The following is a 16557-nucleotide window of genomic DNA, read 5'->3' on the forward strand; positions in this document are numbered from 1 at the left end:
GGTTTGAGAATAAATCATATGAAGATTAGATATACGCGAACATAAGTTCTTATTACCAGAGACCACAAGATAAGTTAAAGCATGAATCTATATAACCCATGTTTGCGTTTGGGCCTCCTGGGAACTAGTAGAGCAGTGCTACTCAAATTGAGGAACCGCTGTTTGGCCTCATCACTTACATCACATAGTATCATGGAAGCGCAGGAAGGGGAGGATAAGCTTTTCTTGTTTTACTAGAGCTTTTATAAAGGGGTTGTCCAAGTAGTGAACAATCCCTTTAAGGTGGGGTGAGATTCAGTGAGTTCTGCACATTATATTATTCATTTCTTTATACAGTTTAGTGATGGCTAGATTGTTAATAAATAGTCAGCTTTCTAGACTCACATGAATAAAAAGGAGGAAGGTATATTCACCAAATTGAAGCAGTTAATGTTCTCTCAAAATTACAACATTTTGGAACCATCTATACTATTACATTACATCATTTGATGACAGGGTGTCTCATTGTTGGAATACCAGTAAAATGCTGTAACAAGTGCCCAATTTTACTGCATGATGACCGCAATGGGAATAAAACTATTTGCAATTCTTATTGAAATCATTGGGCTGTAGATTTAGTGCATGGAAATGTTTGGTCTTCCAAAGTGACACTCTCTTTGTAGCTTTGTCCCCATGCTGGCTATTAGATGAGTGTCATGAATTCAGTCCGAATTCCTCATCAAGGGTACTTAAAGCCAACCTGTCATGTAAAAAAAAATATGCTATTAACCTGCAGTTTTGGGGTAAGCTTAAGGCTAATAGCGTTCTGACCCTGTGTGTCTGCAGCACTAAGAGCCAAACTGCCAGGAGGAAGTTAACCTTATTCCTCCCGGCAGCCTTGGGCTTTCAGTCAGTGGGGTGTGGTTGGCAGCGCTTCAGTCACCACTCATTGCATAATGAGTGGTGATTGTAACCACACGCCCGGCACAGACTGACAGTCGGCTCAGCATTTCATCAGTATAGAGCTGGCTGTTAGTGCCGGCGCGTGGTTATAGTCGCTGCTCATGCACAGAGCGGTGACTGAAAGTGTCAAAGTCGCTATGATTTCATCCTGGCAATGGGGCTCTCGGTGTGGTGACCGCACAGCGTCAGCACGGTTAATCCCACATCTGCAGGTTAATAGCAAATTTTTAACATGACAGGTCCCTTTAAAAGTGACAACCCCTTTAGTCTTAGTAGTAGAAGAAACAAAATGCTTGTTATGCAACATGCTTTTAATAATATGTTTCTCTTTGTTTTTAAGAAGACTTCGAATCGTGCTGGCAGGATAAGAACGCTTCCATGACACTGGGAGATAATCGGACGATTGCTATAAGATCTCAGCAGCCCATCAAGCTTTTTACTTGCAGTGGGCAGGGACGTTATCGCCTTTCATAACTACGTGACGGAGACGTGTTAGTCTAAAGTTTACAGAACCAAACTGGGTGTTTTTGCTTTGCCACTTAGTTGGTGTATTACTTTTCCTGTAGAAATCCTTCTCGATCTCAAGGGTATTTTAGGAGAAAAGCAAAAATCTGCCTTCAAACCCTTTCTTCCTCTTCCCCAGCTTCTGACAGTAAAAAGGTCACATCAGCAATGTCTGTACTTCTTATTTATTTTTCCTCTTCTCTACCACTAAAATGATTTTTTTTTTATTATATCAGTTTTATTACGCGTCCTGCAGCAGAGACATTATGGCATTTTGTGACATAATCCTAAGTGAATACAAACTACAACAGTGAAGAAAAACCATGTGGATTGTACTTGTAATACCCAAAAGTGTAATGTATAACCTTGTATGTGATGGGAGATGTACTGTTACCCAATGTTTCTCACAGTACAGTCTGCATTGTACAGACAACCACGGCACTCCAAAAATGTAATGAGGTAGACATTGGCCACTCTTCTTCAATTCCATAGGCTGACCTGTCAATAAATATGACTGCATTGAATTTCTTGAGTGCTATGGTTCTCTATACATCACTGCTGAAATCCATATGCAGCACTATTCACCATGAGATGCTAAGAGTGCTGACCAGATATTATATTTATTGTGATCAAAAAGAGGATTATTCAACCAGTATTCTTCAATTTATGAAGTCTTCCTCAATTTCTCATCTTATCACTTTATTGGATAAATCTGGCTTTTAATGGCCAAAGGGGAAAAAAGAACAATGGTTAAATATAAGTATAATTTTAATATACTTAAGATGGAAGGGGGGGTGGAAGAAAATTGTAGTCTGCTTATTAATTTCACTCATACAACAAAAATTCAGAAGCCAATGAACATTTACTTTCAGAACATCTCCCATCGCATCAGAGGTGGAAACGAACCTCACATTTGTAACACAAATTTTGTTATCTTGCTACAACATTGATTCAGCTGTGAAAAAAACACAGTGGACTGTGAACTTGTGACAATGAATATATTGAAGTTTGAAATGTAAGCTCTGGTCCTCCAGCCCTTAGTAAGAAAAGGAATGGTTTAAAGGGTAACTGTGCTTTCAAGTAACTTTTCATAATAAGGTGTCCTGTGTCTGTACATGAGGAATAACACCATTTCTGGCCAGTATGTGACTTACATACTGCATTTTCACCAGTTTTTCCCTCAGCATGCTCTGTATGTAATTTGCAGTCCACTGGGAAAAGGGGGAGAGGAGGAAAAAAGCTGCAGTGATTATTCCCACAGCACAGCAGTGAGGATCCTTACTCTTCATTCATTTTTCAGTCACAAAGACAAGCTGCAGCAACATGAAAGACATTTTACAGCAGAGCTGAGCTGTCTTGCTCTGAATCAAGCTCTGGTGTAAAGTAAAATACTTGTGATAGAGCTCTGCATGATTTTCTATCCGTTTCTGTTCCCTTCCATGTTTCTCACTCCTCCTACCTTATTCGTAGAGGATAATGGGCTGTGACATCACATCTGCAGTTTTTACTCTAAGTAAGACATACTTTAGCTGCTTTTTCATGGTGGATAGTGAGTTCATTAGGGAGGGGAAGAGATGTCTGATAAGTGGGGAAGTTAGCTGATTTCTCTGACAAGATATATTACAAAGTGTCTTATCACTTCTAATATTAAATAATGCAAAGTTTGTTGAAAGTACAGTTCCCTTTAAGCCAGTTAATAACATAGTTCTCCATCCTTAGGGTGCACTTTAAATAATGTAGATCATAAGATTTGATGCCTATACTTATTGGAAATATGGGCATCTCAAGAAAGCAAGTCAGGATTGGGAGATTAGGGAATGCCTCCCATCATACCATATGGTTGATACTTCCCATGTAGTAATCAGTGTTTGTGAATTATAACAAAGAAATGAGAGATCATGATTTGGGTGTGTGCAATACGAGTGGATACGGTTGTATATTTCTGATATGAATCCCACTCAAAGTTCAGGTAAGGCTGGAGTCACACTTGTCGCTTGAGGATCGCATCGCACTGCCAGGACCGGCCACCCTCCCTCCTGACAGGAGCGTATCATGGATTACTATGTGGCTGACACGCTTCTGTCAAGAGAGCCACCAGCCGGGCCAATGATTACCATGCGATTCTCACCCAAGGGTGACTCTAGCCTAACCCCCACTTCTGTCCTTGCTCTGTGTAAGTACTCTATGAAGCCAATATAGTATGACTATGACATGTTATAGCTCATGCAGTGGGCATGTGAAGGATGCTAGGAAGTTGATAATCTTTACAGAGGGGACTATTTAATATTAGAGACTTAATATAACAAAGCAGTTGAACTGTCACAAATGTTTTTATTAGAAAAATATTCCTTTTGTTGTTTTACACTGTGTTTCCTGGTGACATAGCGCTTGCCTATACAGGGAAGCGTTATCTTTATTGGGCTTCTGGACCAAGGCTTATACTTATGAGTTTCAATCTACAAATAAAATATGAAAAAAATAAAATTCAGTAGAAGGGTTGGACAAAATCTTCACGTGTACTTATAGGTTGTATTGGCATAAATCGACTATGAAATGATCTGTTTTACCATATGCATTGTCCTGCTGTATATGAAAAATAATGTATTCTCCCTGTGTCTAAAGCATATTTTTCAAAGTTTTCCAAACTTCAGTCATACCAAACTCTTTCTGTCTCTACAGTGTTAAAAGTGCACTTAATACGTTGACTTCTTTTAAATCAGACTACAGAAAAGGATGTTTGCTTGTTTTCCCTATGTTGCTTCATACTGCACCTGAAATGTGTAAAAGCAATTCTGAAATCCATGCTAAGATTGTTCAGGGGGAAAAAAAAACCCATTACGGATACTAAGGATTTTTTTTGTTATTTTAGTGTTAATTTTATGGTAATTTATGTTTTGCTGAGGTTAATGACTGAGATTGCATAATGAAAACTAGGAAAGTCAAAGCAATGTTTATATTTTTTTTATATGGATTATGTTGTATATTTCTAAAGATGAAAATAATGTGTACATATCTTTGTTATTTTTGCACAGTCTTTTTGTTTAAGATTGTAATGATCTTGCAAATGGTCATTTACTTATTTATTTATTTTCCCCTCTCTCGTGCTCAGAAACTGAGGATTTGAATTGAAAATCTTGCCTCTTCCTTTGCTGCTTTACATTCCTTCCTTTCAAGTACCTACTTCTTCCTAAAACATGGAATATATTTATATGTAGTGATCTCTGAACTGGGATTTAGTATCTCAGCCGATAGTGAATCCCTCGCATTCTAGAAGGGTCAAGCAGAATAGTAAATAATACTAGTCATCTTCGTATAGCACCTATGCCTCAAAGTAACATTGGCCAAAATTCACGTACTGCAGATGTTGAAGCAATACATGGAGTCTGGCTTTGTATGCCTAGCAAGCCCATGGCATATTTGGCCTGGGAAGGTATTGTGCCATCTTTGTACACTTATTTAATTTCTTTTCTACCATCAAAGGACAGTAAACCGCCCTTTTACAGAATGTCTTTAGTCTTGATATTATTACGAAAATAGAACACTGTGCCTTGTAGAATGATAGCGGATATGGCTGCCCACTTGCACGGCCCAACTGATCTATCTGGAAGACGTTAGTTTAGGCTTCCAGAAACTGGACTGTGTGTGATTTTTCTCATTGAACCGCCTTGATACCCTTATTTTGGGCAACTATCAAATTTACTATCCCTATTACCACCTAATGCAGCAAGTCCGTAGCCATACTTTCTATTATTCTGTATTGCAGTCAGCAGATTATGAGCTGAGGGCTCTTACAGGGGTAAGCGCTCTAACAGGCACTTTCCTCCGAGAGGCTAGTGAAAAGGACAAGTAATTGACTACCGTAATTGTTTACAAGCATATCAAATACTGCAAAAGAGAACTGGATGAAATTGCTAGCCGAGCTCTTGATAAGGATCCTGTCATTTAAAGTGGACTTGCCACCAAGATATTACCTATGCATAAAAGCAAAGTGTCTACTCACTGCACTGTTAGCAGTGGTGAAAAGGACAAACACTGCTTTTGGGACATTAATAAGAATGTTCTTACAGTTTTTCATTAACTTTTAATTTATTTTTCTAAAAGCTTTTAAACAATGACGAGTCCACTTTAATTTTTTACCAACTTTTTACTGTCATAGTGGCCTGCAACTCGATAAATGAGTTATTCTCACAAGCCAATGTGCATGATGGAGAACTGATGAGAAGTAATTGTACTAATGTATTGCTCACTGTGAATATCAAAATGTGATGATTTGTAGGAAACATTATTTTCCCATCCTTTTATTATGAAATTATGGACTGTTTTTCATTTGTTACCTTAAAATGTAAGGAAATTGTGCACTTTCTGCAAGTATATTTGCACAGCGAGGTATAAGTCGATTTTTGATATCCAGCAAAGCTAAAAGTAACTTTAAAATAGACATTAATATTATGAGATACAATTACATGACATATACAGCTTTTGGGGTCTGTTGACCTTTCAGTTTTGCTTTACATTCGGTGGAATTTTACATCATAGGGCTACATTGAGAAATACTCCCGATATATTCCTGTGTTGGAAATAAACATAAACTGTGTGCAGGTGCCTGTTTGTTATTACACAATTAATGTTAAAACTGAGGAAGTGTTAGAACCTCCCACCATACAGCTCCACAAAGCTGTAATTTGGCCTAGTTATTTCAATAAAGCACCACTGCTGCGTTTTGTTAGTTTTTTGTAGCACTGGAGTGGTGTTTGTAATCAAAGTTCCCAGAGCCTAGTCTTATTCTTGATCTCCGAATTCACCTCTTACCAATGCCGGTCTGGTCCCACGGCGCTATCTTGTGACCCTAACCTCTAACTGACGATAGGCAGAGGTAACGGTCACAAGTGCTTAATGCAAGTGTATGAGAGCCAGAATGAGGCTCTCATAGAATTGCGTTGAAAAGTGATATCTGGCGCTCTCCAGGAAACACTGGAGAGATCCGGCAGGTCACAACTGCTGCAGACCAATGAGATAAAAGGTTAAGGCTATGTGCGCACAGTGCGTTTTTGGCGGAGTTTTTGCGCGTTTTTTGGGTGCGTTTTTGGCCTCAAAACTGCATGACTTTGCTTCCGCAGCAAAGTCTATGAGTTTTCATATTTGCTGTCCGCACACATCTGTTTTTTTTTACCTGCGTTTTTGAGTTAATAAAAAAAATGGACATGTCAGTTCTTTCCTGCGTTTTTCTGCGTTTTCCCTTCATGCAATGCATTGGAAAAACGCAGCAAAAAGCGGAGATCAAAAACGCAGCAAAACGCAGCCAAAAACGCACCAAATCGCGGCAAAAACGCATGCGTTTTTTGATGCGTTTTTTTTAGATGCAGGTGCGTTTTTGTGCGTTTTTAGCGGCCAAAAACGCAGCATCAAAAAGACGCAGTGTGCGAACCTAGCCTAAGATGCCAGAGGGTGAGTATAAGACAAGGATCAGGATTAGATTAGAAGCACCACTCTAAAGGTCAAATAAAATAACACAACACTGGAGTGGTGCTCTAAGGGCTCGTACCCTTGACCATTTTAAAGAGATCCTATAATGTTAGCTGATCTCAACCAATCAGCATTCCTGAAAACACTCCATCCAATGCCGATTGGATAAAAACTGCCGACTTTAATACAGCTCCACAAAGCAGAATTTGGGGAGCTGTAATTTGGCCTTCCTCATAAGTGTCATCTTTTTCACGCCAGGCAAAGTATGGATGATGAGCAGTCCTGTGTGCACAGTAGATATGGGAAATTACTGATTATTTCGTAGCAGTAAAACTGAAAGGTGCACTGTTCTCTCAGTCCTTCATTGGCTGAAACATTTTATTTTTTGTAGGTATTGTCTTTATTATGTAGACAATACAATGCAGTTCTAGCTGCTGATCTTTATGGTCGTAAGACCAGAATCTACTACTGCTGATACCCATTGTTACCCTGTTAAAAAAGCTTCTGCTATTTTCATAGTGTTACGTATGTAAATATTTTTTTTGCACTTTAACGAGATATATCCAAGATGATGAAATGTGACTTTATTATTTTTTTTTTTTTTTTACAAATACACTTATCCCTCCAGAAATAGGAAAGAATGGAGATTTCCTACCTCCAGCTAAGTTGCAGACCATTTTGGCAGTAAATTGTTGCAGGATGTTATTTGCAATTCTTGGTGATCATGCTGACAGCTCTGTATATCACAATAAATGTATGTATATTGAGCATTATTTTTTACGCTTCTATTAGCAGAAGATGAAGAATTCTCTACCTTCTTGGAAATTTTAGTAACTACAGTATTATTGCCATTCGTTTCCTGACCATTACCCCTTTCTCTTTTAAGAGCAAAATTGCTCTGATGGTGAATGTGTTTATGATGTAATAAAATTGAAAATCCATTCCCAGCAATAGGAGCTCAGAGTCTGCCACACGTCCGCCGTGCAAAGGCCTTTTAGCCATAAAACGTGACATGGAGAACTTGTTTGCCTTCTTTTTTTAATTCTTAGTAAATGTACATAGTATTGATTGACCTTTGTAGAAATAGTTTATACAGCATATTCTACTATAGCTGGACCTTTAAAAACAGAGGAACCTTTTTTTGTTTTTCTTTTCTAATTCTACACCTTCTTTCTTTGGTATGCTGTCCCACCCGTGACACTTGGACAAAGCTCACATAGACGTGGGGTTTGACGAGCTGTTGTCTTGGGTTGTTAAATCTGTTGTTGTGTAGAAAACCAAGAATATCATGTGCTTTCCTGCGATCGCAGACTACAAAGCTTTTTCACATTTAAAGAAAGCATGTCCAAATCATTCTGTTTAGTGGATTTTTCTAGAAATAATTTGTAACACGATTTCCTCTTTTGTTTTGCACTTTTCTGTAGTTTTCAATGTAATTCATTCCATGCATATAATACTTGAGTGCAGTGAGTAGGTGACAAGAATCTGATCAAATTTTCACTTATCTCACTCTTGCTTTAAGGGGAGGATGGCCGTTTCTCAGGGTCCCATGAATACAATGGGAGCCTCAGTTTAGCATAGATATTACACCACAAACACAGATGCCTTAACCTTCTCATTGGTGGGGAGATGTTAACGTTCTCTCCAGTACTGACAGGGTTAATTTCCACTAAGGAGGGATTGATAGTAATAGATGTTATAGGGTCTGTTCCCAAAAGACCTTATAAACTTTTTTTTATTTTATATTTTTTTTTTTTTTTTAAAGCACCAGTCCCACTTAGCAATGATATTAGTATGGAGAAAAAAAAATTATATTCTAATATTTATGATTTTTTTTTGTAAAAGAATCATGGTTTATTAGTCATGCAATACTTAAACAGCAGAAATAACCTCCCGGTTAGTTGGTATGACTGACAAACAAAGTGCGGCGGTTTTGATGAGACATCAGGGCAAATTGTAAAAGTAAGGAATATTCTTGAGCATATCTATTTAGATATTTTAATTTCAATGTACTTGAAGTTTCCTCGATAATGGGTAATTATGTAGAGGATTTCACACTGATGTTTGTATAAAAAAAAAAATAATGGAAGAAAAAAAAACAACTTTTTTTATGGACTGTTGTTAAGCTGGACTGGAGCTGTAATTAAAAATAATTAAAATTAAAAACGCTGGGGTATTTTTTTTTTTTCCAGTGGAACAAAACTGTAAAATCCCCACTCAATATGTTTCAAGTAGTTGTAAATAGTAAATTCTATGGCATAAAGTTTGGAAAGTGAAAAAATAATAGTTTAAAACATTTTTGAACAAATGTATCTGATTGATACTGCCATGGTGATGTGCCTGGCCTGGAGATATTTTCCAGTGAGGGATGTATTGTTATTGTCTTACATTTTATTTTTATTTCTCTTTGTTTTGTTTTTTTCCTTTATTTTTTGTAACATGGCTTTGTAAATAAAATAATTTATATGTTTGTAAGAAAAACAACATTTGTTTTGTAATTTTTGTTTTAATAAATTGATGTTTTTTTGGCTATGTTAATATATAAATTTGGATGTTATGGTGTGTTAGTAGACTGAATCTGAGTCTTTGCTATACATGTCTATCAGTAGCTATGCCACATTTTTGCCACTGCAGTTTCTTTTATTGATATTTTTTTTTTTTTTTTTTTTATACAGAGGCCCAATTTCTCTATTAGAAGTGGGAAAAATGTATCAATAATATTTATTCACTAATATAGCGCTATTAATTCCATAGCGCGTTACATACATTTTCAACTCTGTTCCCATAGGGGCTCAAAATCTAAATTCCCTATCCTGTATGTCTTTGGGGTGTGAGAGGAAACCCACAGAAACACAGGAAGAATATACAAACTTCTTGCAGATGTTGTCCTTGGTGGGATTTGAACCCAGGACCCCAGCGCTGCCAGACTGCAGTGCTAACCACTGAGCCACCGTATCATAAAGAACAATGCAATATGGACATCAAGACCGTCGTTGTTCACACTGGTCTACAAGAGGAGATGGGTTGGAGTCAGACGCTTATGATTCATGAAGAGGTGCCTTGCCACAAATCCTACTCCAGTCACTGCTGGAGTAATATTAGTGGCATAGCAAATACCGCTGCTTGTAATGAATTGAATGAGTGTTGGTTGCCATGCCTCTTTCTCACTCCAGCTCCCCCCACTTTTTCGTAGCTGGGCAAAAAGGGTGTGAGAGTGCCAAAATTTTAGAGCAGTCGCCACTTGCACCATGAATATATGACTTTTCTACGTTTTTAAGGTAAGGTTTAATGAATTGGATCATAGGTGTAATAATGTAAGAAAAAGACTGATGACACATCCTACCATTGTAATGTGAACAGGTGCAAACTGAACATGAAACAAAAAGAAGACAGTTGCACACTGGAGTGCTAAGATATGTGAAACAATGAATATGGCAATATAGACATGCATGACTGCTATGAAAAACATGCAAAAATTGAGACACTCCGCACACAAAAAATTGTACGTTTTTATAACAAAAAGAAAAACATTAGTTTGATAGGGAGCCAACAAAAAGAAGTCACCTTGCCGTTGGCTATTGGGCTCACATAAAACTGGCCATTTTTGATCATAGGTGTGGCATGCATACCTCACTAACTTCAGTGGGAAAAATGATGCCAAAAATGTAAAAAACAAGGATTTCCTAGGAAAATACAGTTAGGTCCAGAAATATTTGGACAGTGACACAAGTTTTTGTTATTTTAGCTGTTTACAAAAACATGTTCAGATATACAATTATATATATAATATGGGCTGAAAGTGCACACTCCCAGCTGCAATATGAGAGTTTTCACATCCAAATTGGAGAAAGGGTTTAGGAATCATAGCTCTGTAATGCATAGCCTCTTTTTAAAGGGACCAAAAGTAATTGGACAAGGGACTCTAAGGGCTACAATTAACTCTGATTAACTCTGAAGGCGTCTCCCTCGTTAACCTGTAATCAATGAAGTAGTTAAAAGGTCTGGGGTTGATTACAGGTGTCTGGTTTTGCATTTGGAAGCTGTTGCTGTGACCAGACAACATGCGGTCTAAGGAACTCTCAATTGAGGTGAAGCAGAACATCCTGAGGCTGAAAAAAAAGAAAAAATCCATCAGAGAGATAGCAGACATGCTTGGAGTAGCAAAATCAACAGTCGGGTACATTCTGAGAAAAAAGGAATTGACTGGTGAGCTTTGGAACTCAAAAAGGCCTGGGCGTCCACGGATGACAACAGTGGTGGATGATCGCCGCATACTTTCTTTGGTGAAGAAGAACCCGTTCACAACATCAACTGAAGTCCAGAACACTCTCAGTGAAGTAGGTGTATCTGTCTCTAAGTCAACAGTAAAGAGAAGACTCCATGAAAGTAAATACAAAGGGTTCACATCTAGATGCAAACCATTCATCAATTCCAAAAATAGACAGGCCAGAGTTAAATTTGCTGAAAAACACCTCATGAAGCCAGCTCAGTTATGGAAAAGTATTCTATGGACAGATGAGACCAAGATCAACCTGTACCAGAATGATGGGAAGAAAAAAGTTTGGAGAAGAAAGGGAACGGCACATGATCCAAGGCACACCACATCCTCTGTAAAACATGGTGGAGGCAACGTGATGGCATGGGCATGCATGGCTTTCAATGGCACTGGGTCACTTGTGTTTATTGATGACATAACAGCAGACAAGAGTAGCCGGATGAATTCTGAAGTGTACCGGGATATACTTTCAGCCCAGATTCAGCCAAATGCAGCAAAGTTGATCGGACGGCGCTTCATAGTACAGATGGACAATGACCCCAAGCATTCAGCCAAAGCTACCCAGGAGTTCATGAGTGCAAAAAAGTGGAACCTTCTGCAATGGCCAAGTCAATCACCAGATCTTAACCCAATTGAGCATGCATTTCCCTTGCTCAAATCCAGACTTAAGACGGAAAGACCCACAAACAAGCAAGACCTGAAGGCTGCGGCTGTAAAGGCCTGGCAAAGCATTAAGAAGGAGGAAACCCAGCGTTTGGTGATGTCCATGGGTTCCAGACTTAAGGCAGTGATTGCCTCCAAAGGATTCGCAACAAAATATTGAAAATAAAAATATTTTGTTTGGGTTTGGTTTATTTGTCCAATTACTTTTGACCTCCTAAAATGTGGAGTGTTTGTAAAGAAATGTGTACAATTCCTACAATTTCTATCAGATATTTTTGTTCAAACCTTCAAATTAAACGTTACAATCTGCACTTGAATTCTGTTGTAGAGGTTTCATTTCAAATCCAATGTGGTGGCATGCAGAGCCCAACTCGCGAAAATTGTGTCACTGTCCAAATATTTCTGGACCTACCTGTATATCTTAGAAAGAGAAAAATAAAATGGCAAGCTTAACATACCGACCAAACAGAAAAGCATGCAAAAAAGTTTGTTTTTTTTATTTTTCATAGTGAAAACGTTTTTTTCCAGCTATGTGGCTTCTAGTTCATTTCAAGTTACGGTACTTAACACCTTCATGACCGATGGCGTATGTTTACGTCATCAACCCTGTCATTGTTTTGATGTGGGCACACACACTGAGCCCACATAATTCACCGCACTTGACGGCTGATTTAATCTAATATCTTCTATCTGCAGCTGTTAATTAGTTAAATGCTGCTGTCAATTACTGACAGCGGCATTTAACACGCGCAGACAGGAAGCGTGTCATAGATCCCGCCCATCACATGATTGCAGGGCACTGATATGTTGTCATGACAGCTGGGGATTAGTGATGTGTCGGTCATGAACAATCCGACACAAAGATCCGGCTCCCTGCAGTGACTGACAAGAGCCGGATCCCCAGTGTGAGCCACAAAATTCTCTAATCGGCTCTTTTCGCAGCTGAAACCCTGCTCATCCGTGGATAAACGACGCCCACTCAACAATTGAATTGGTCCTTGTAAGTGGGCGGGGTTTCATTGGCGTTACTTTAATCTTAAATATGTGTTCACCTGGGGTGAACACATTTAATAAGGAGCCAAGAACAATCTGAAAGATCCGGCTCTTTTTGGTGAGCGGAGCCTTGGGAACCGGATCACCAAAAAGAGCCAGACTGCCCATTACTTTGGGGATCTGCTGATGACCCCTGTGCCTGTTACCACAATCTTGTGAATGCCAGCGTTCATAAGAGATTGTGATTTCTGCTTTATAGAGTAAAGCTCATGCACTGATCTGTATAGAACAACTGATCACAGCTTCAAGTCTTATAAGGGGGCTATTAAATCAAGTAAAAAAAATATGTAATTTTTAAAAAAAAATATATATATGTGGTATTGCTGGGCATAGAAATGTCTGCTCTATCAAAATATAAAATAAGTTAATCTTATCCGTAAGCAGCATAATGAGAAAAAAAAAATCAAAATGCGAGAATTATGTTTTATGGGTTACAGCAACATTGCAATTAAAGGCAATCAAAACATTGTGTGTAGCCCAAAATTATCTCAGTAAAAAAGGTCAGGTCAGAGCGCAAAAAGTAAGCCCTCTTGCAGCCCCAGATCCCAAAATTGAGAAAGTTACGGGTCTTAGCAAACGGCGACAGAAGCAAATTGTTTTCACCACAAAAAACCTAACTTTTCATGTTTGGTATCTGCATACTCAAACTGAAATGTGGAATCAAATTACCAGGTCAGTTTTCCCATATATGCACATGGTAAATAAAAAGCATTATGGAATTGCACTAGTTTTGGAATTTCATCGCACTTAGAATTTTGTTTCTTGTTTTCCGTTTCACTACGTGGCAGAATGAATGGTGTCATTGAAAAGTAGAAGTTGTCCCGCAGAAAACAAGACTCGTATGGCTATATGATAGAAAAATAGAAAAGTTATGGCTCTTGGAAAAAGGGAAGGAAAAAGAGAAAAAAATAAAATTGCCAGGGCTGAAGGTGTTGACTAGTGATGAGCGAGTGTAATCGTTAGGCTGGGGCCACACAGGGATTAGTGCGAGTCTTCGAATGACACTCTGCCCATGCTCGCAGCACAGCGGGAGCCGAGTGTCATGCGACTGTGATCTAATCGTGCAATCAGACCACAGCGGCGGTTGGGAGGGCCGGCGCTGTGGAGGGATTTATCTCCCTATGTCCTCCGCTGCTGGCTGATGCGAGAATCGCTCTGTTCTCGCGTTACACTGGTGTAATGCGCTTTCTCTCGCCTCATTGACTTGAATGGGTGCGAGTGAAACAGGATCACATTCCACCTGAAGCATGCTGCGATTGTTTTCTTGGTCCGATTAGGACTGAGAAAAAAATCGCTCATGGGAGCTGCCCCATAGAGTAATATTGGTCCGAGTGGAAGGCGATTTTTTTTTCGCATTCCACTCGCTCCGTATTGCTCGCCGTGTGTGCTGACCCTTACTATTCGCTACTTGCACGGATAGTACGGTATTCGGGTTACTCGTTACATTGCAAGTTTTTGTGTACTCGCCTCGCAATATTCATATATCCCGCCCAGCAGGTTTGGTGCCTTATTTGCAGCCACTAAACATGTAACTTAACCAACCACAGTAATGCTGCAGCCATCTTGATTGTGGCATTACTGTGATTGGCTGGCCGCCCTTCATACTTATCGATAGCGGGAGGGAGAGACGACTCATATGTGAGTCAGAAATGCATGCAGGCATAATCTCCAGGCTCTCCTCATTCAGTTTCATCACTTCTCCCCCCCCCCCAACCTCTTTGTTGGGTCCAGCAGAAAATGACTTACATTTGCCATTGACTTGCACTGTACTCTATTCGGAGTGAATAATCGAGTATTACAATGTACCCGTTACGACTATAGCGATTATGAATATTACGGTACTCGCTCATCTCTAGTGTTGACCCCTGCACAACCTATCATGTACCCTATGCGTCATGGTTGGGAAGGAGTTCCTGACCTTGGATACGTCATAGCTTTCATGTGCCACCATGACTACAGATATACAAAAAGACTGACCCACACATTCAGTAGGTGTGCACAGGAGCTAGCTGAAAACACATAACTACAAAACATATAGAGCTGCACACTGAAATGCTAACAATGAATAAGGGAACTCTGGTATTGCATTACTGCTATAGAAATATTTGAAATAGATATTTAGCTTATGTATTGGCCAATGCCATAGTGACCGGGCTCACATGCACCACCGTGACTACAGCCACGGTGCTCGCATGAAGGTGTCAACTGCTTCTGACAACAGGGCACCTGCACTCATTCCACGGGGGATTTTGACAGCCCCCCACAACTATGATTACTATGATTGGCTCCTCAGAATTGAACAGCCAATGACAGCGATTTCAATGTTTCAATGCAGTGAAGACCATGAGAGGCATCGGCACGTGCGCAGATGTATAATTTTTTTTTTTACATCTTCACCGCAGTGTGTTCAATAAAATGGCTCTGGAGATCGCGATACTTCATGCGCACGCTCCGGTGCCATTGTAATGAAGACCTCAGTACTGTGGCCATGCACATGCGCCGCCAACAATAGCAATGGCGGCATGATATTCAAATAAAGTTGGCAAGCCAGGAGGATACCGGAGGAATAAACGTGAGGACCCGACCCACAAAGACCCGTCCATGTTGTACTTGTCAATCAAAGTGCTGTGCATGTCGCCAACTTTAATTAAAGATATCTAATCAACCAAGCATCAGATCTTTCTACAACAGGTATGCCTGCATTCAGCATCTTACTGCCTGTATGGCACTGCCTTTACCTCATATAGCAAAATACTGCTGGTCAGTCCTATTAAAAGGAGTCTGTATTCTACTCTCTCACTTCCCCCTCATCCCCACTATATAAAAAATAAAGCAATCACTCTCCTCTCCAGCCGATGCCCCGCACTGCTTTTAACTTCTTGTTTGACCAAGTACCTGGTACATGACATGTTTAGACAGCGCAATATCATATAGTAAGCGCTGGGCAGGGAGCAGAGAACAGCTTGCTGGAGCACCGCCATGACTGACTGAGCAACTGCAGAAATGCTCCCCGCCTGAGAGACTAGCATGATCAGTAGCCGAGATCACACAATTTCTGGCCCGCACCCTGCCGCTCAGCCTTTCCCCTCTGTATCTCTGGACCCCTCTCCCTTGCCTCTCTGCCACCCCCCCCCCCCCTCCACCCTTTTCCTCTCTGGATCCCTCCTGCCTGGCCTCCCCCATGCCTACTCTTTGGACCCCTCTCTGGGTCCCTCCTGTCTCTCTGGCCTCTCCACCTCTGGGCCCCCTTGCCTCTCTGGGCCTCCCTTGCTTCTTCTCTGGGCCCCCTTGCCTCTCTGGGCCCTTCACCTCTGCCTCTCTGGGTCCCTTCTGTCTCTCTGGCCTCCCCCCATGCCTACCCTCTGGACCCTTCACCTCTGCCTCTCTGGACCCCTCTCCCCTTCCTCTCTGGGCCCTTCACCTCTGCCTCTCTGGACCCCTCTCCCCTTCCTCTCTGGGCCCTTCACCTCTGCCTCTCTGGGTCCCTCCTGCCTCTCTGGGTCCCTTCTGTCTCTCTGGCCTCCCCCCATGCCTACCCTCTGGACCCTTCACCTCTGCCTCTCTGGACCCCTCTCCCCTTCCTCTCTGGGCCCTTCACCTCTGCCTCTCTGGACCCCTCTCCCCTTCCTCTCTGGGCCCTTCACCTCTGCCTCTCT

General features: G+C 40.5%; 1 protein-coding gene across 5 annotated transcripts in view; it reads left to right on the forward strand.

The window, feature by feature from the left end:
* ATXN7L1 (ataxin 7 like 1) overlaps positions 1 to 9393 on the forward strand; it is a 224147-nt gene extending 214754 nt beyond the window's left edge. For 4 of the 5 annotated variants that reach the window (XM_075345167.1, XM_075345165.1, XM_075345169.1 and 1 more), the window contains one exon: positions 1283 to 9393. In XM_075345167.1, the coding sequence (XP_075201282.1) occupies positions 1283 to 1324 (42 nt within the window). In that variant the 3' untranslated portion in view covers positions 1325 to 9393. The remainder of the gene's footprint in view (positions 1 to 1282) is intronic. The other variant, XM_075345166.1, reaches the window with a different exon arrangement.
* The last annotated feature ends 7164 nt before the right edge of the window (positions 9394 to 16557 follow it).

Source organism: Anomaloglossus baeobatrachus, chromosome 4, assembly GCF_048569485.1.
Source record: "Anomaloglossus baeobatrachus isolate aAnoBae1 chromosome 4, aAnoBae1.hap1, whole genome shotgun sequence".
In the NCBI taxonomy this organism is placed as follows: domain Eukaryota; kingdom Metazoa; phylum Chordata; class Amphibia; order Anura; family Aromobatidae; genus Anomaloglossus; species Anomaloglossus baeobatrachus.